We start from the raw sequence: 20,642 nt of genomic DNA, 5'->3' as shown, positions 1-20,642 counted from the left end.
TCCTTTCTATTCACTGCCAAAACGCTATTCATCAACTTAACCACTTACAGCATGTATTTCAACAACGCTGGTTTATTAGCTGTTGGGTCTAGTCTGTGTGTGTGTGTTAGAAAGGACCAATTGCAAATAGAGTTCTCAACCATTGTAGTTAAAAAACTTGAATATGAAAGCGACTACTCTTTTCACTTCTCATCATCTCGGAAAATTATAAACACACTTAAAAATACTGCACGCAGTTATTCTCTTTATACACATGCAAAGGAAATAACTGATACCCTTTGCAAAAATGTATTGCATGGTCAACACAACAGTCTGCAACCATTAATTTTTTGTTTAGTAGTTTCATTGCATACAGCAATCCACCTGATTTTCAGATTTTAATTATTACTAAGACAATATTTGTTGAAAATGAAATTAAATGAAATTAAGTAGGGAATTATTTTTTCAAAATTTTAAAGGAGAAAATTTGGGTGTGTCCATTATGTGTCCGTTTTATTGAGTAAATAAATAAGGTAAATATATACTTAGTTTCACAGAATGACAATAATTAGTTAACTAGTTTAAACATGCCAAAACCTACCTGCTGGGTCTGACCCACTGTGTGGTGCGTGTATGATGGTTTACATAATACAAACGTCCTGCTACAGTCCGTCTCTCTTCCCATCCATACGGCAAGTCATCTGGACAGCTTAGATCTCCAAGAGAATCCACCACCGCATTGTGACCTCCACCAGCCACTCCCCCATGGCCATCACGGGACAGCAGTGACACAACTATCTGGCCTTTGACTGGATCTGGATCATCAGCACTTGACTTACAAAGATCAAGCCGTTGATCTAATATCATATGTGGAAGGGAAAAACATAATATTTACCAATACATTTCCAAAAAACAGGATACCTCATTCATCAGATTAATTTCTACGAACTTCAACTTCATTTCAATGTTCCAGAACAAAAAGATAATAATAGAACCATCATGAGTCTAGTAGATAATCATTTAAAAGGCTGTCTTGAGACACCCACTTGTCAACTTAGTAAGATCTTCGGTTGTCCAGAAATAGCAAAAAGCAGATACAAAAAAGAAAATATTTAACAAAAGTCACTTACATCCTGTATCCTTCAGTCTCTGTATTGTGTTAGACATAATGCGTACACAACCCAGGAATCCACCACCTTGTTTCTTATGGATCTTTCTATGGTTCCATACACTAATGGTGATACCATCACCCTTTCCAATATACCTAAAATAATAGAGAAACAACAAATTAAGCAATCTTGGGTTTAAAAATAGATCAGAAATTCTAACCTCACTGCAATAGTTGGACTAAGTTTGCTATATTATTTTTGAAATGGATGGAGAGAAATGCATACTAACACTTGAAATAAGGAAATAAATATAAATACAGTACTTGAACAAATGCCAATCATTAAGTAAATATGTGGATATTTCTAGACCAAAGCTGTTTCACAAACTCAGCAAAATGACAGGAGCAATTTAGTAAAGTAGTCATACATGATACAACTATTTGTTTTCATAATTTATGCTAGTATATTTGAAATGAAGTCTTAAAGGAAGTAGATGAATATTGTTACTTGGGTAGTAAAATAACTAACAATGGCAGAGGTAAGGAGGACATAAAATGCAGACTAGCACAAGCAAAGAAGGCCTTTCTTAAGAAAATAAATTTGTTCAATTCAAACACTGATATACGAATTAGAAAGAATTTTTTGAAGACTTTCATCTGGAGTGTGGCATTGTATGAAAGTGAAACATGGACAATAACTAGCTCAGAAAGAAAGAGAATAGAAGCTTTTGAAATGTAGTGTTACAGAAGAATGCTGAAGGTGAGATGGATAGATTGACTCACGAATGAAGAGATACTGAATCGAATTGGTGCGAGGAGATCGATTTGGTTAAATTTGACGGGAAGAAGAGATAGAATGATGGACTCATCTTAAGACACCCAGGACTTGTGCAGTTGGTTTTTGAAGGAAGTGTAGGCGGTAAGAACGGTAGGGGTAGATCAAGATATGAATATGACAAGCAGATTAGAGCACATGTAGGATGCAACATTTACGTAGAAATGAAAAGGTTAGCACTGGATAGGGTGGCATGGAGATCTGCATCAAACCGGTCTATGGACTGATGACTCAAACAACAACAACAACAACAACAACATTTGAAACATTGTGGCCTTGTACTTGTCCTATGCAAAACAGTAACTCTGTTTTCTGTTTCATTAAAGAAGAGCAGGGCCGCTCACTGTGAAGTGTGCAAAGTGTTTGTGTTGAAAATTCCCCTCCCTAATGCAACATTCTCTCTTTCACCCCCACCCCCACCCCCAAAGTCTCCCTCTACATTAGCTGTGTAGCGGCACATGGTACCCAAATTGACTGTAGGTATATGATGCTTTTTTAATATAAAATTATAACATAGCTCTTTTTTTAATATTTCTGGTTACATTGCCTTGCAATGATGTCAGTGATATCAAGAACAACTGTCCAACTGAAGGAAAGCTTTAAAACATTTTTTTGAGATTCGTATCAGTCAGACCCAACTACAGTCTTTGTCTTGTATTTCTGAGGACAGAAAAACTTTTCACATACCTAGCTGTAAGTTGACCCAAACATGGACAACACACTAGCTAGTTCTTGGTGGAGTCTAGGAAAGTCTAGCTTGGGGAAAGTACAATAATATGCAGGCACACTCTTCTTCTCCTGGTTCTCCCACACCCTGATGGAGTTGCATGTGCAAACTGTATCACATGTGGAAATGGCCCTGTCTTATGGCTGGATGCCCTTCCTGGCACCAACCCTATGAGGAGGGATGTATTTAATATTGCATCTTTCAGTGCTGGTTGGCAGTGTAGTGTCTTGTGTGAATATGAAGAGGAGAATCTTGGGACAAACACAAATACCCAGTCCCAGAATCAGAAGAATTAACCATAAGCAATAAAATCCTCTACATGACTGGCAACGAACCTAAGGCCTTCTAAACTAACAACCTCAATGCTAACCATTCGGCCAAGAAGATGCCAACAACCTCCTACCTGTGTAAAATATGTCCCGCTGCCGAGCATTACAATGAAAATCATGAATTCTAACTACAAATGTTCAGGCACGTCTGCTGTGTTTACAGAAACGGGTCTTGCACACAGACTGAACATGGGATGTATGTTGGCAGAAAGAAGAGTTCCTCATTTAAAAATACAAATAAATAAATAACGCTTTTCATAATCTTACTGAAAACAAGGAAAACTATGCACACACTCTATCTCCTTGCCACAGCCCCAACCACAAGCCTTCCTCTTCCTTTGTATGGCCTTCGATGCATGGGCCGTGTATCCACTGTGCAGTGCACACTGACTGTCACATGTGCAATGTGTACTGATAGCAGCCCCGATGCAGAGCAAGTGATATATAATTTTAAAGATTTATTCCCGTCCTATCAGGCTTAGCAATTTATTTGAGCATAAGTATTTCATATCTACATTATGTATATAATTTTGCAAAATTATGAATAACCTACAGCAACTATCATGATGCAAAATGTCTCATTTGTTATTAACTCAAGTTAACTCAAGAAGTGCGTAGTAATCATAAGTTATGAATTTTGTTTGGTCTGTATTGACAACTGGTCATTATCAAAGGCTGGAGAAGGTCTACCTATTCAATACCATTAGTTTGTATACTGCCCTATATAACTGGGACTAGTTTCGACCCCACATAGATTGGGTCATCTTCAGCCATGATCCAATTGGAAAACATATGTTCACATAAAACCAATAATAAAGTAAACAATCTGGTATGTCTCAATTTACAACCCAAATTTAAAACATTGATGAAGTCCGACAACACATCCAAATTGAAAACAAATGACACATCAAAACTCCTGCGGCTGGTGCCGAACTAGGTTGCCGCTTCCACAGCAACCAAACGTTGCTGGGTTGATGATGATGCTTGTTGTTTAAAGGGGCCTAACATCGAGGTCATCGGCTGCTAATAGTACGAAATGAGACGAAATGGAATGACAAATTACAAGTCCAAAAGTCTCCACTAACCAGAATTCAAAACGTGAGGACGAAGAATGAATGGATGGACATGAATTTAAAACAATCCGTGGATGCGACCCGCAATGTCTTACATTCACAGACACTGACGTAAAACAATGGGATTACTGACCAAGGGACTGCTGCTATAGCATAACACTGAATCGACGATGCTTGCGGTATAAAGGGGGCCCAAAATCCAAGTTATTGGCCCCCCCATAATGGTACTTATTGCTAGGAAAGTAGAACCATGGTATTTGTCATGTTGCGGTACTAATCAAAAGTAGCAGAGACTCGCAGTATTCCACACATTATGGTACTACTTACAGGTTCTGAAATTCGACATATAATACAGACCTATGGTTTTTCTCACTTTGCGGCGCCATTTACAGGCAACGCAAACCTATGGTGTTCCTCACATAGTGGGTACTAATCATAGGCAAGGCAGAACCATGGTAGCTATCATCCCATGGTTCTGCTCATATGATGGTACTAATCACAGGTACTGCAAAAGCTGACCACACGGTGCTCCTGTGTGCTACTTATCACAAACCTATTTGGTACCTAATATAGTGGTACTACGCGCAAGTAAAAGCGACCCACGATGTTCTCCGTGTGGTGGTACTAACCACAAGTAGTTTCATGGTTCCAAGACAATCATCCCTTGGTCGCCCCTCTTAGTCGCCTCTTACGACAGGCAGAGGATACCGTGGGTGTATTCTTCACCTGCGTTCCCCACCCACAGGGGGTTGAGTGTTAGGTCCGCGAGAGGTATTTTATTTCCCTCAAGTCCGCCGGCAAGCCAGTTAGGACCCCCCTATCCGCCACCTGGGACACACCACGTGGGAGTGTCACCTCTCCCCCAGCTACGTCAGCGTAGTAGGTTCGTAGGTTCCTGGGTTGATCTGGGAGTTGGCAATCTCCATCTGTATAGACGAGCCACTTGATTTATAAATTATGTTTTGATCAATAGTAATATGGGTGATGGTTTGTATGTAGTTTGAAGGGGAACATTCATAATATGAATATGTATTCCTTTCATCGGATGTAGTGATCTATTGTTTAATTTGTTTTGAATCGAATGTCTGAAAAGGAAATATTTGAAGTAAATTATTGAGAAAATAAGAGATGCTAGAAGATCAAGATTAATACAGTATACAGTTATATGAGACTCACCCCTATGTTATTGCAAGTGACAAATCTCATGTTTTAATCCGTATTGAAATCTGTTGATATACAATAATAAAGTTTTATTATGAATCCACCTGTTCAATACATTATAATGTTGTCACATTTAAAATAACTTCATTAGTTAAAAAGTTATATATGGGACATGTTTCGCCAAATCTGAATCTCGAATAATTGTTATTTACATAAATAATGACTTAAGAACTATTAGAACATTTTTGACAAACTTAAAAATTTTTACTCTATTAGAATATCATAAAATATAAAATCTTTGTATACATGGCTTAATTACATGTGCTTAATAGGAAGATACATTAAAATTATGGAAGAGAGAGTACTAAAATATTAAATAAAATAAAAATAAGTTATATATATCATGTCCAAAATCTTAGAAAGACGTGAAAATCAATCTTGGGAGCTAAATTTGAGGATTTTCTTGGCAATGAGATCTGGTAAAAAAGTTATTTATCCCTTGTGGATAAGAGTCTATAAAGATTCAAATTTATCGTCAATTTGAAGATTGAACTTGTAACAGGATAAATGAGAGACACAGAACAGACAGTCACCACATAACCTCGGACAACACCAAACCGACAAAGAGCAATTGGATGGACATTCAACAAGATAAACCAAGCAGCAGCTTTTAAATACGAACGTTGATTTACGTCCCTTTCAATCATCCTTATCAAATCCATTAGTTCAACGAACGGTCATTGACATCTATAAGAACATATCTTTTCAACAGCATTCGCCGAGGTCATATGACAACAAGCATTTAAATTTCTTGAAGACCAACATTTATCCTGTTACAAGTTCAATCATCAAATTGACGATAAATTTTAATCTTTATAGACTCTTATCCACAAGGGATAAATAACTTTTTTACCAGATCTCATTGCCAAGAAAATCCTCAAATTTAGCTCCCAAGATTGATTTTCACGTCTTTCTAAGATTTTGGACATGATATATATAACTTATTTTTATTTTATTTAATATTTTAGTACTCTCTCTTCCATAATTTTAATGTATCTTCCTATTAAGCACATGTAATTAAGCCATGTATACAAAGATTTTATATTTTATGATATTCTAATAGAGTAAAAATTTTTAAGTTTGTCAAAAATGTTCTAATAGTTCTTAAGTCATTATTTACGTAAATAACAATTATTCGAGATTCAGATTTGGCGAAACATGTCCCATATATAACTTTTTAACTAATGAAGTTATTTTAAATGTGACAACATTATAATGTATTGAACATGTGGATTCATAATAAAACTTTATTATTGTACACCCCTATGTTACTCGTAAAATGTGTGCACTTGCTATGTACACCAACACCAGATTGACTGTTGAGAGGGAGCAGGAACTCTGACATGGAGGGTACGAAAAGTAGAGGGAGACAAAGACAACAATGGTTAGACTAAGTTTCTAATGAATTAAAGATCAGAGGTATAGAACTAAACAAGGCTATAGAGCGAGTTACAAATAGAGTATCAAAAATGGCTTTCACCCAAAAGCTGGTTCTATTCCTGTAATTACAAAACAGAGGTTTGTGGTAGTGTTTAGTATATTCACAGTGGATTGTAGACTGAATGCTGAAAGGCAAAAGTGATGGTGGTGGTCGGTTGAATTTTGTTTTAAGAGGAAGAAGTCTATAATGAATACGTATGTATGTGTGTGTAATGTTCTCTGATGATTTATAGCACAAAATGTAGTTTTCTACAAACTGTTTCAAGATTAGTGATGCTGCTGCGAAGTGGTTTGTTTGGAGATGTTGCAAACATGCGGCTTTCTGATCAATAGGAATGAAGCAAAAAATTGTGGTCTCCCAAGATTTTGACCACATACATCCAATGAACCCATACAATAGCAATACGTGTTTCTAGTTCCTGTAATGAGAGAACCCAATGGTCATAGTGAAGTCTTCCCTAGCAGTAGCTTTTGTGCATTTTATATTTTTTAGCATTTCGTTATTAATGAAGAGCTACCATTCACTCAAGCAACTACCACTAATGATATTCCTCTTGGCATGTCCTGTTGGTTCTGGAGTCTTTCTCAGTATGTTCTGATGCCCACGTCTGTCAGGTAAATTCCCTCGTGCAATGCATGTCCATTCTGTTCCGTCAGCAGTCATTTCATCTCCTATTGCACGCACCAGCGAGAATCCTTCTCCATAACTTCATCAACAACGCAGGTGCCTAGGTGTAGTAGCCATTATTGATGATGTTCATAATCCCTTGATAAGAATGACATACTGTATGTTACATTCATATTTGTCCGGCTGCACGGCTAAGTGGTTAGCGTGCTGGCCTTTGGTCACAAGGGTCCTGAGTTCAATTCTCAGCTGGGTCGGGAATTTTAACCATCATTGGTTAATTTCGCTGGCACGGGGGCTGGGTGTATGTGTTGTCTTCACCATCATTTCATCCTCATCACGACGCGAAGGTCGCCTAACATGTCAAATCAAAAGACCTGCACCAGGCGAGCCGAACATGTCCTCGGACACTCCCGGCACTAAAAGCCATATGCCATTTCATTTCATCCGTGTTTTATCCTTAGGTTAACCAATTCCAAGTGAAAAGATTGATGTTGCCTATTTAACCTACAGTCATAATGAAACATTAAGATGGAAATAGAATACTCCAAAATAAAATTACGTCGACTGACCTGCCATGGCAATTGTGTGGACTTGCTGTTCCATCCCAATTTCTTCTTCAGAAATGCTTTTGCTGTCAGATGAATCATCAACACTAATTTGAGGTGTTTACTTGTCGTCATCTCCATTGTCATTCCTCTCACACAGATTTACATCACATTCTCCTTCAGACATATCTTGTTCTAGTAACTCTTCATTTGTTAGAGAACATCGATTTGCCATACTGATTATTGAGATAATCTGTGTTTCCACTCGCTTATCTCAAAAGCAGACACCAAGAACAATCAAAATGGCCACAATTCACTATGTGCTGATCAACATTAAAACCAGTAGTCACCACTAGCAGCGCAAATATCTAGGTGCGGTATGACTGTCCTTTGTTTGTGCCTCTCGCAGATGGCAGCAGAGCATGCTGCACAAAGCTGCCAGCACAGGAAGTATGGAACAGCACACTGTCAGGTTCAAGTACCTGCCCAATAGTTTATTCAATACCTCTCTGCTGGTTATTGATATGGCTTTGTGCAGAGGGTGTATTGTGAACGTTAGCAATTTTGCCATTCATTATAAAAACAATTTGAGCCATTTATTCCAGTTTTGATGATGAAGATGATGCTTGTTGTTTAAAGGGACCTAACATCTAAGGTCATCAGCCCCTAATGGAATGAGATGGACGACATATGATAATTAAAATTTTAAAATATATCCACTGACTGGAGTTTTAAAAAATGGTGATGAAAAATGATTATGAGATTAAAACAATCAGTGGATCTAATTTGCAATGCCTTATTTTCTAATAAAATAATAGAAAATACAATTATATATATAATATTCAAGTTAAAAGTTAAAATAACACAAAATATGCAAACACGAACTAAAATAAAGTCAACGGAATAAAAGCACAGTTAACACAAATACATTTTTTTTTTTTTTTTTTTGCTAGGGGCTTTACGTCGCACCGACACAGATAGGTCTTATGGCGACGATGGGATAGGAAAGGCCTAGGAGTTGGAAGGAATCGGCCGTGGCCTTAATTAAGGTACAGCCCCAGCATTTGCCTGGTGTGAAAATGGGAAACCACGGAAAACCATCTTCAGGGCTGCCGATAGTGGGATTCGAACCTACTATCTCCCGGATGCAAGCTCACAGCCGCACGCCTCTACGCGCACGGCCAACTCGCCCGGTCACAAATACATTAGGACAAAGGTCATAAATATACATGATAAAATGACCACTATCCCTCAAAAAAACAGATGACGAGGTCTGCTGACTGCTCGTCATCTTGCAGGATGAGGGAGATTGTACTCTGGAGGTTAAGCCTACGGCGCAGATCGACCAGGTCCACACACTCCGTATGGATGTGTACCACGGTAAGATGATCACCGCAAGTACACACCGGAGGGAGTTCTACCTTCAGTAAACAGGAGTGCATTAGTATACCGTGGCCGATCCGAAGATGACATAATACCACTGCTTCCCTCTGAGAAGCCCGAAGGGAAGTCCTCCATACCTTTGTTGTTCCTTTTATTGCCATCAGCTTATTTGGAAGTGGAATGGCCTGTCACTCCATCTCCCAATGGGACATAACCAGATGTCTCAGCTGTGTGTGAAAAAGTCACTTGCTGGAACCTTGTAAGGCAACGGGGGCAGTGTAACTGCCTCCTTGGCAGCCTAATCCGATAACTCGTTTCCCTCTACACCCATGTGGCCTGGGAGCCACATGAACGTGATTCTGGTGAAGGCATCCGAACATCCGGCCAGCAGGTCCTGGATCCGCTGCACCAGAAGATGCCGAGGGAAGCAGGTATCAATAGACTGTAGTGAGCTCAAGCAGTCAGTACACAGAAGAAAGTGTTGGCGCTCATCGGACAGTGCATAACGCAGAGCTTCACAGATAGCATAGAGCTCTGCTGTGTACACACTACAGGTTTCCAGGAGAGAAAAAAGAAACCTATCATTGTCGACAACGAACGCTCAGCCCACCTACTTTTCTGTCCTTGAACCATCCGTGTAAACGACAACTGAACCTGGATACCGACCAACAACGGACAGAAAGAGCCTCCGATAAACCAAAGGGTTTGTGTTTTCCTTCGGGCCAGTGTGCATATCCAGGATTCAGGTCGTCGTATTATCCACAGAGGTACCCCACTTGGTTGTCTGACAAGGCAGGGAACTGAAGTTACATCAAACATTCTGTGACTGCTATCCAAGTGTATTCCAACCAGCAGCGTTGCTCGAGGATGAGCATTGTACAGCGGACGGTTTCCATTGTGAAATACGCAAGGATAGCTTGGGTGAAGTGAAATTTCTTGCAAATTTGCAGCATAGGACAGAAGCATTTGCTGGTGCCTTAGGCGTAAAGGCGGCACACCAGATTCAGCGAGCAGGATAGCAATGGGACTTGTACAAAAAGCTCTCATTGCCAACCTAACCCTGCTGTGGTGGATGCTATTCAGGTGCACAAGGACGCTTTGCCTTGCTGATCCATATGCTGCACTGCCGTAGTCTAAGCTGGATAATATATGTGCCCTATAAAATCGTAGGAGCCCCGGGCGGTCTGCACCCCAATTACTGCTGCTAAGAAACTTCATGATATTCAACTTCTTGGTGCACTGTAATTTCAACTGCCGTATATGTGGCTCCTACGATAATCTGCTATCGAAAAGGAGCCCAAGAAATCTGTGTCAACTACAGGAAGAGCAACATTCCCTAAGAAAAGCTCAGGATCCGCAAGAAGAGTTTGCTTCCAGCAAAAGTGGACAACGGTGATCTTCTCGCTTGAAAACCGACAGCCATGTTCTAAAGTCCACCGTCCACTCTCCAAATAGCTTGCTGTACTTGCCGCTCTTCGACTGCCATATTACACGAACTATTGTGGAGAGCTAAATCGTCCACATATAGCGACGGTGTTACTGCTGAACCAGCAGCAGCGACAATACCGTTTATGGCAATCGCAAACAGAGACACTAAGGATCGATCCCTGTGGACTCCATTTTTTTGAATGTGGTATTGTGAATATGCCCTCCCAACTCGGACACGAAATAGACGGAGGGACAAAAATTTTGCAATAAATACAGCCAAGTTACCTCGGAATCTCCACTGATGCAGGAATGAAAGGATACCATATCGCCATGTGGTGTCATAGGCCTTTTCTAAATCAAAGAAAACAGGCACAAAATGCTGTTTGTAGAGAAATATATCCTGGATAGAACTCTCCAGGTGTACCACCAGGTGGTCAGTGGTCGAGCAAGCGGCTCGAAAACCACATTGGTACTCGGACAAACGTCCTTGTTTCTCCAGTCACCACACAAGTCGGCAATTCACCATCCTCTCAAATAGCTTACACAAACAGTTAGAAAGACAAACAGGTCTATAGCTTCCTGCTTACTTAGGATTTTTGTCAGGCCTGAGGACAGGAATAACTATGCCCTCTCCCCGCTGAGACAGAAACTCACCCTCTATCCAGATTCGGTTGAACACTCGAAGGAGATATAATAGACTATCCTCACTAAGGTGTTTCAACATCTGGTTATGGACATTGTCTGGCCCAGGAGACTTGTCCTTGCAAAGCGCCAAGGCGCTGCGGAGTTCCCATTCCGTAAAGGGCACGTTATAGTCCTCCGAAGCAAAACTAAGGTGATGGCGTTCTGCCTCCCGCTTCAGAGCGAGGAAATCACGATGGTAATTCCCGGAGCCAGACACATCCACGAAATTACTTGCAAGATGGTTAGCAATCGCTAACGGACAAAAATACCAACGCCATCGGAAGCCCAGTGAGCATAATGTCGTTCTGTCGAGTATAGTTCAGTGACGATACTGCCTGCAATGGAAATTCCCGCTACAGAAGATGATCCTTGGATACCCAAAATACGTCGAAGTTTAGTCCACACTTAGTCGTCACAGACGACACATCTCTCCCACGAAGCTTTACTACATTGGCGAATAAGAACTCGCACCTTAGCATGGAGTTTCTTAAATGTTACCAAATTGGCCACAGTAGGCTGCCTACAATAAAGTTTATGAGCGCAACGGCGTTCTTTGATAGCTATTGCAATTTCTTCGTTCCACCAAGGAACGAGTTTTCAGCGAGGTGTCCCTGAGAAGGAGGGAACGGACTCCTCAGCAGCAGCAAGGATAACTTGTGTTATGTAAGTTATTTCGCCGTCTACGGTCCGCTTGGTATCGTCGTTACAGACAGCTAGGGATGTGAACTTTGGCCAATCAGCATGTTTAAGAATCAATCGAGGAGGAGCCTTGACAAATTTTTGTTTTAACAAAGTAAGAATAATGGGAAAATGGTCACTGTCAAAGATATCGTCGTGTGTATTCTACCAAAACAGCGGACCCAACCTTCAGCTGCACAGACTTAAGTCTAAGCGAGAGTATGTGCTGTTATGTACACTGAAATGAGTTGGTTCACCTGGGTTCAAAAGACATAAATCCAGCTCTGTTACTAATTTTTCCAACTCCCTTCCCCTGGGGCAAGGCGCTTCAGAGCCCCATATGGGGAGAGGGGCATTAAAATCGCCCAATAAGATGAAGGGAGGGGGAAGCTGATCTATAAGATCAGTGGCATCATTTATGCTAAGAGGCTGGCCTGCTGGAAAATAAACATTACACACTGTTGCTATGACAGGCAGCGGAACGCGAACTGCTACAGCCTCCAGCGGGGTTCTTAGTGGAATCTCTTCTCTGTAGGTATCAGAACGGACAAAAATGCCAACGCCATCGGAAGCCTGGTGAGCATAATGTCGTTCTGTTGAGTATAATCGAAAATTTCTCAAGACCGTATGAGGATCTGGTCTGAAATTTGTTTCCAGAATACAGACTATACTCGCCGAATACTCGCTATTGAGATCATGGTGAAAAATAACTCCACAAACCAGATTCAAGGTTTTGTGCTCTTCCACTTTGACAGGGATTTCGCCAAAGTGGTCACACTTAAGCAACCGATCTGCTTGGAGCCTAATACCCGTCTTCAGAAGCAAACCACCACTGCGCATTTTCTTCAGATCCTCAGGTTTACCGTATACACCTTTGATGTGTCGACTAAAAAGAATCAATTTGACCAGCTTGAAATCTTGCCCATCGGTTCTGGTAGCAACCAGGAATCTAGGGAAGCTGGAGCCCAGACTAATACGCTGCGCTTGTTCCGAAGGGGTTACCCCACTTAGGCAATCAAATGTTAAAGATTTGGTAGCGAACTACCCGAGGAGGCAGACGGAAGTTGTTTCGACGCCATGCCCAAAATCATCCTCCCGAATGCCACCCATTCCGACCAGGGGTCTCTGTAGCCGAACCAAGTAGCCAAGGCAATACCCACCTGGTCATAACCGGTACTGCCCGGGGTCCAATGTCGGACGATGCCTAATACGGGAGGACTTACGCAATGAGCACTAGGACTCCCTCCAGTCACCCGCAATAGCATGTACCCCATAGCGTGTACAGAGCACTAAATATAGAGAAAAAATAAATAAAAACAATTAATAAGAATATGTCCTTCTGGTATTTGGCTGTGCAGGGACCTGTGTTGTCAGGCGGATACTACTGCAAGGGTTCATGACACTCCCACCTGCCGCTTCCTGGGTGGTTACTGACATGGGCTTTAGAGCATTGTCGCACACGTAGGAAGCCCATCTCTGAGCAGTACGCACATCAAAAATTTTGAATAGGTCTACAACTAACCCTCAAAAAACAATAAAAAATAAAGAGGGGACCATGGCCACTTGACCCTTTTAGTCGCCTTCTACGACAGGCAGGGATTACCAGTGAATGTATTCAGCCCCTCCCATCCACAGGAGGTCCAACACGATATACAACCGCAATTCATGTCTGCAGCTAGGTCGCCCCTTTTAGTCGCCTCTTACGACAGGCAGGGGATACCGCGGGTGTAGTCTACATGTGCATCTCCCAACCACAGGGGGTTATTCCAGTTTTTATCAACATCATGAGTTGCTTTCAAGAAGCAGAGTTTGTGAAAGGTGTGGGCATAATATAAAATTAAATGTGAACAAGAATCACATACGTGTTGTTGCAGAGTTGAAGGCAGTGACCAATGTCAATATGTTAGCGGATGGAAAACACGTTTTTTGATGATTCTAAACCATCATTGTATGAAACAGGTTACTTTGTGGTCCTATGGTGTCTTCTACCAAAACCCCTGAACCCTATGATGAAGCTTGAGTTGCATTTTGATGAGAAAACTATCGTCGACTGGTGCCGTTTCTGTTGGTGTGTGGCATGAGTGGATGCCAACAAGGAAAAAACTGGTGGGCCCAATGTAGTTGTGGAAATAGACAAAAGCAAATTTGGTAACTCGAAGTACCACAGAGGCAAGCATACTGAAGGACAGTGGTTATCTGGAGGGGTGAGAATAGAGAATCACAAAAAAAATTTGGTGTACCAGTTGAAAAAAGGAACTAGGAGACTTTACTGGCAGTTAGTTAACACCGAATAATGCCAGGAACAACAATTATTTCAGAAAACTGGAAGGGATAAGAATGCCTGGAGCATGAGGGATGCATGCTCCTTAGTGTGAACCATTCCATTCAGATTGTTGACAGTAGGAGAAGTTGGCGTGTCAAAGGAGAAACATAGAAAACATCGAGAATGAGCATGGCAGCTACTCTGTTCCAGGGTTCGGCTGGAGAAAACACCATTTTATAGGCTACCTCATGAAAGTCTCTTTTAAAACAGCATTCCCCTTCTACACTAAGGTGCACCAGTTCTTTAAGACTGCCAGTGAGTTGTAAGTTTCTTACCAAACATTCTTGTTCTGTATTCCACATTGTTTTATTTACAGCTTTTATTTACTTGTGTTTTTAATCTGCACGGGTTTGAAACAGAGAGAGAGAGAGAGAGCGCGCGCGTGTGTGCGTATTTTTTTGTGGGTGTGTATTTCCTTCAATGGTTTGTACACGTCCTGGCTAGGGAAAGAAAAACTGTTGGTCCAATGCATGAGTGGTGTTGGGCAAAAAGCCTCCCAAAGGAAGCGAGTGTTTTGTGTTGACCACTGGCCCACTGGCAAGCAAAGGTAGCCCGTAAGTTATGGCCATAAAGCCACCAACAGGCATTCCTTAGGGCAACAGCAACACACTCTACATTCGATAGTAGCAAAAAGATGATTTGATGAAGTTGCCCATGCAGGAAGTAAGTCTTTGATTGTTTTGCACACATTGCTGGCTAGTGCCATTAAAAATAAAAAATAAAAAGATTGGTCTAATGCATCAGGGATTTTTAGCCCACATATAGTGCTTGAGGCAAGCATTCAGGCCCCAGTTTATGGCCACAATCTATACACAGTGAAATTTTACCATCAAATTACATTATTTGTTGCACACAGTGTGAATAAACATTTTTTTTTCTCAACAGTCAACTGTGATGGATATCATAATTCATTGTTGTTACAGTTACTATAATGAAATCTAATGATTGGTCCTACAAAGACTTATCCCTTTTATTTAAGAATAGCATGGAAATGTTTTTTTTAACAGGTATTAGCAACTTTATTCTAAACCAGTCATTTTGACGGGTCATGGATGATCCTTCTATGCTGAGAGTTAAATTACTATCTCCACAAAAGCAATAAAAGTTTAAGACTTTAAGGAAAATATCATTAAGAATGATTAAAAGTCACAAAAGTTTGGCTGGATATGACACGATGTAGTATACATTGCAGCAAGAAAAGAGCTCACCCAACAAATTAACATGTTTGGTCCTTGTAGTGTTAATGCACCAACGTTGGTTACCTGTTCACCGACTTTCCAAGCCACGCCATGTTGGATTTCCAACCTCTCTTTTGAATACAAGCAATCGAATCTTTACAATCTTTACACCTCTAAATAAAATATTATATACTAGTGTATTCTTCAACTCGTTAGTTAATCTTTATGATCTCTAACAATTTTCTAGGTCCAACAGCTTCACAGTTTACCATCAGAATGCTGGGTGCTACTTCCATAAGCCAATCGCAGATGAAAAAGCATAGAAAAATAACGTGAAACAATACCTGAAGTAACACAGACAAGAAAGACTTCCTTTATGCTTGCCAGGAACCCAATAACCCACCCCTGGAAGTATTATTACTCATAGGCTCTATACAAGAATTAAAATGAAGACTGCGTAAATCTGATAAACAAGACCATTTTCTATGTTCCTATTTGCCACCTTGTGTCAGTTGTGGTGAAGACAAGTTTTCTATTATCTCTTATAGAACTCACATCATGTCTGGCCTCAGGGAAGTAAAAATAAGAAAACTACGCCAGATAACCATAATTTTTGTTACTTAGCTGGATTCCACAGAGTGTTAGAGGCATGTTAAGTGGTCGTAACTTGGAGGCCAATGGTCTTGTCCAAGGCCATATCCTAACCTATCCAGACTAATGGTTTTGTGTAGGCCATATAGTTACTAACCTACCCAGACCGTTTGTCCAAGGCCATATCCTAACCTATCCAGACCAATGGTCTTTTTAGGCCATATAGTTACTAACCTACCCAGACCAACGGTCTCCTGTCCTCTTAAATCTCTGACACTGGACATCCTTGTTTATTACTCGAGAAATCGTCCAAACTGCGTCATGTTACTAACCTATCTTTTGCAAACGGGATATGGAAGTTTCAAACACTGTTGCCTATTTCACCCCTTTGTACCACTGTATATAGTGTACTAGAATTAAACAGGCCTAATCATCTTATGCATTGTATTAACCCATTTCAAACAGATATCCCTTTTACAAAACAGTAAAGCTCTCGTGGTCTTCGAAATGCAGGAGGAAGAAGGATTCTCTCTAACCAGCAAGGAGGTACTACCAACCTATATTGCTTACAATGGATCCAGTATAATCATTTTATACAGGAAAAGATATAAAACCAACGAATCAGAAGCACCTGAGGACGTCCATACGGAAGCACATACCGATCCAGATCAGTGTTGCCAACTTGGCGGATTTTAAAATGGAACAGCGGATAAATTTTCCATTTAGCGGACAGTGGATTTTTTGACAGATTTTCAAACTTCTTTTAGCAATTTTCAGCGGTACCAATAGCACCTTTCATCACCAGAAGAAAAAAATAATATAGAACTTAGTACGGCATCCCTTTGTATTGAACTTATGCTTCATACTACCCTCGTTTATAGATGCTGGTTCAGGCAGGTGACACATGCCATCACGTATCCAGGAAGTGAGGTGGTTTTAACAAGGGGTTGCCGTACTTTGCCCTTTTAAATTTATTTTTAATTGCCCCTTTAATTTTAATTTTTAATTCAGCTGGCAGAGGCCAGTGGTCTAACTTTCCCTTGTATTCTTATTTAATGCTGTTATGCCCACCAGTGGGGGGCATCATTGTACTCTTAATAATGTATTGTATATGACATCTAGGTTTCCTGGTTTTTTGTCTTTGCTGTAATTGTCGTAGTTTTGCATGGTATTTTTCTTTTTTTTTTTCCAATTGAGGATTGTTATTTTTTTCCGTTAAGATCGATTAGGTTGTGTAAACTGTAAGATCGGGAGAAAAATAAAGGTTTACTATAACTACTATCCTCGTTTTCTAGACCACAGCTCTGGCCCACAGCCTCAGTCAGAATTTGTTGCAATCGTTACTGTACTCTTTATGAGCCGGGTAGTGTCGTGTTTGATAACACGATTCTTTCGACATCAAGTTCTTTTTGGTACGTCAGTATGTCGAAAGAATAGGATAAAAAGTAGTCAGATATTTCGTAAAGAGTGGTTAAATAATTAAACTTTAAAAGACAAGTTGGTTGAGTTTCCCAGTGATCCCTAATACGGACGGTGCATCTATTGGCAGTGCATTGTAAATGCAAAATTGTTTGACAATATTTCTTTCCGCACTTATCAAAAACAATGAAGGCAGTAATGAAAGTGAAAATAACTTTTGAAATAGATTTGAAAATTTCCGTACGTGCTTTGCTGCTGTGAACTAAGCATATTCTTTGAAAAATAATAGTACCTTGTGGCTTCATATGAAACCACACGACCTCAACGCAGCACATCTGCTTCAGAGTATATAATGCAGGGAGAAGATGATGAACTCCCATTCTGAAACTGGTGAGTGTTGAGTTAATTTCTTGTATTAAAACAGCTGGTATATGCTATTTTGCTTCAGTTCGAAATTTAGCGGTATTTAGCGGATTTTCTACTAAAATTTAGCGGAGAAAACATTTATGGGTTGGCAACACTGATCCAGATCTTCACAGAATTAATAGAATCCAAAAGAGCAGTGCAAAGATGGACACCTCATCAAAGCAATACGAAGGCACTCAATGAAAATCTGGACAGTCACAATCATAGCGCTCATTCAGACTGGAAATACAGACAGAGCATTAGAGATGTTCGAAGAATCCCTCATTAAATCAACAAGAGAGAAACCTCCAAAGAGAATAAGTAAACCTTGGTTTGATGAAGAATGATACGTCCTAAGAAGGTAGATACTAGATAAACTGAACAAAATCGTCGCCATACGACCTATCTGTGTCGGCGCGACGTAAAGCCCCTAGCCAAAAAAAAAAAACTGAACAAATGGAGAGAAACACAAACAGCCGAAGCACTGACAGAATTCACAGAGGAAAGAAGAAGGTACAGAATCCTAGTGAAAGAAAAGATTCTTCAGTATGCCAGAAAGAAAGAGCTTGAAATCATAATGGAAGCGGAAAACACTCCTTTTAAAATACTGGAAGCTTGACGATGTAACAAACTCTCAAGTGCCGATTGAGACATGGCAACAACACTTGTCCAGGATCTATAATAAATCACAAATGTCCGAAGTGCAAAACGAATTCACAACAGAAGATAGTATCACATTAGTTACAACAGAAGACGTCTGGGTGGCATTCCAGCAGGGGAAAACGCGAAAAGCAGCTGGTCCCGACAATCTGACCAATGAAGTCCTAAAGAAGTCGCTACCATTCACTATCGAGCTCTGGCCTGCTCTGTTTAATGTATGCATCAAACAAGGAAATATCCCTGAAAAGTGGAGAAAATAAATTGTCCAGATTTTGTACAAGGGATAAAGGACCAAAAGATGTTCCAGATTCGTACTGAGGAATTGCGCTTGAATGTAACCCTTCAGAGTTCTCTCCCAGGTTATATCAACACACCTCCTACCATTAGCCATAGCACATATGCCACAGGAACAGTTTGGTTTCATACCCAGCATATCCACACTCCATGCCATTGAGAAAATACTTGCAAACATATGGGACGCCACAAATAAAATAGGAGGACATTTATATGTCGCCTTTGTAGACTTCACGTTATAATTCTCATGTTAGGTCCGTGTTGAAATGTACGTAAATACAAAGTATCCACCTATTCAATACAAAGAGATCTTTTTAGAAATTAAATATTATTATAAAATGTTAAGGGACATGTTTCACCCATATTAAGGGCATCATCAGCCTCAAATTCAAACCTGTATGGTGAAAAATCAGGATCCTGATTGCTCTTACAAGCCATAAAAAGAGGATATCATTATAGGTGTCAGTCTAAACATACAAAATATTAGAATGTCCTTGGCTAAAATTGCAGTATCAAGCTGCATGTAATAAGTTCACATGAATATACTTTCCAGAGCGTTGAAAAACTTGTTGGGGTAGGGCAGTAAACAGCTCAGTCTTTATAATGACACAGAAATGTGCCTCCTTGAAGATGATAAGAAAAAGCAAAGCTGATACACTGTTACAGATGTCAATATCGTATGTTGTGATAAGACAACAGATCTCGTAAATGGCTGTTCAGCTGCCTATAGTCTATTTAACTGGCTGAAGGAGTGAAAGTCGAATGTGTTATGATAAGATAACACTTATAACATACTTTGTATTTTGTAGACTTCACCAAAGCCTTTGATAGTGTGAATCAGAACATCCTGATAAGGAAACTCTGCCATTCTAAGACGATGAAACCCGCTCCTGCAACTAATCGAGAGTATACTAGCGTTCAATCTACTATCAATCACCGATAGAGTAAGTGTCAATCTAAGCCCATACTCCAAACAAACGGCATTCTCCAAGGAGACCCTCTTAGCCTGATGTTATTTAACATGCTAACTTATCACGTAGTCAGAGAAGTTGCATCAGATGAAGTATCAATGATCCTTTACGCAGATGATATGGTTTTTCTTTCAAAGAGCAGATCTGTCCTGCACATAGGACTGATTAAGCTCTGTAAGTGGTCGCAGGAAAATGAATTAGTGATAAACACCAACAAAACAAAAATCATGAAATTCAGGAGAAGAGGCAATATCTCCAAACCAGACAACTTCCACTGCAAAAACGACAAGATAGAGCTGGTAAACTCTTATAAATACCTAAGACTAACCCTTCAAGTCACAGGGAAAGAATTCACAAAACATTCACTAAACAAGCACCGCAGCAATTAGAGCCATCTTTGACATAAAGAACATTGAAAAGCTATCACTTGACTCAGCTCTAAAACTTTTTCACATTAATATTGCCCCTATAGCCTGTTACGCAATCACCAAAATTTGGATCCCCCCTTACTCCCGCTAATCTAAGAAGGCTGGAGGCCATGAAATTAACCTATCTACAGAGAGCCCTTCGGTTACAGCAAACGACAAGGACCATATACTTGTTTATCTAATAGCAGGCACAGACTTCTTCATCAGGGAGGTAGCAATAAAGAAGAATCTGCCGCAAACCCCAGCATACAAAACCCATTAAAGGGAAAGGGAAAAAAAAAAGCTAATACAACAGATGAAGGCTTCTATCACACA

At 40.2% G+C, this 20,642-nt stretch overlaps 1 protein-coding gene across 1 annotated transcript in view; it reads right to left on the bottom strand.

Annotated features, from left to right (window-relative positions):
- The window catches only part of Smurf (SMAD specific E3 ubiquitin protein ligase), a 125,932-nt gene that overhangs the window by 104,037 nt on the left and 1,253 nt on the right, over positions 1-20,642 (bottom strand). The window contains exons 4-5 of the mRNA XM_067149839.2: positions 1,110-1,243; positions 581-836 (exon numbers count right to left, since the gene is read on the bottom strand). Of these exons, the coding sequence (XP_067005940.2) occupies positions 581-836; positions 1,110-1,243 (390 nt within the window). The remainder of the gene's footprint in view (positions 1-580; positions 837-1,109; positions 1,244-20,642) is intronic.

This window comes from Anabrus simplex, chromosome 6, assembly GCF_040414725.1.
Source record: "Anabrus simplex isolate iqAnaSimp1 chromosome 6, ASM4041472v1, whole genome shotgun sequence".
NCBI lineage: Eukaryota > Metazoa > Arthropoda > Insecta > Orthoptera > Tettigoniidae > Anabrus > Anabrus simplex.
The sequence above is the reverse complement of the archived record's forward strand: the minus strand, read 5'-3'. Positions and strand labels throughout refer to the sequence as shown.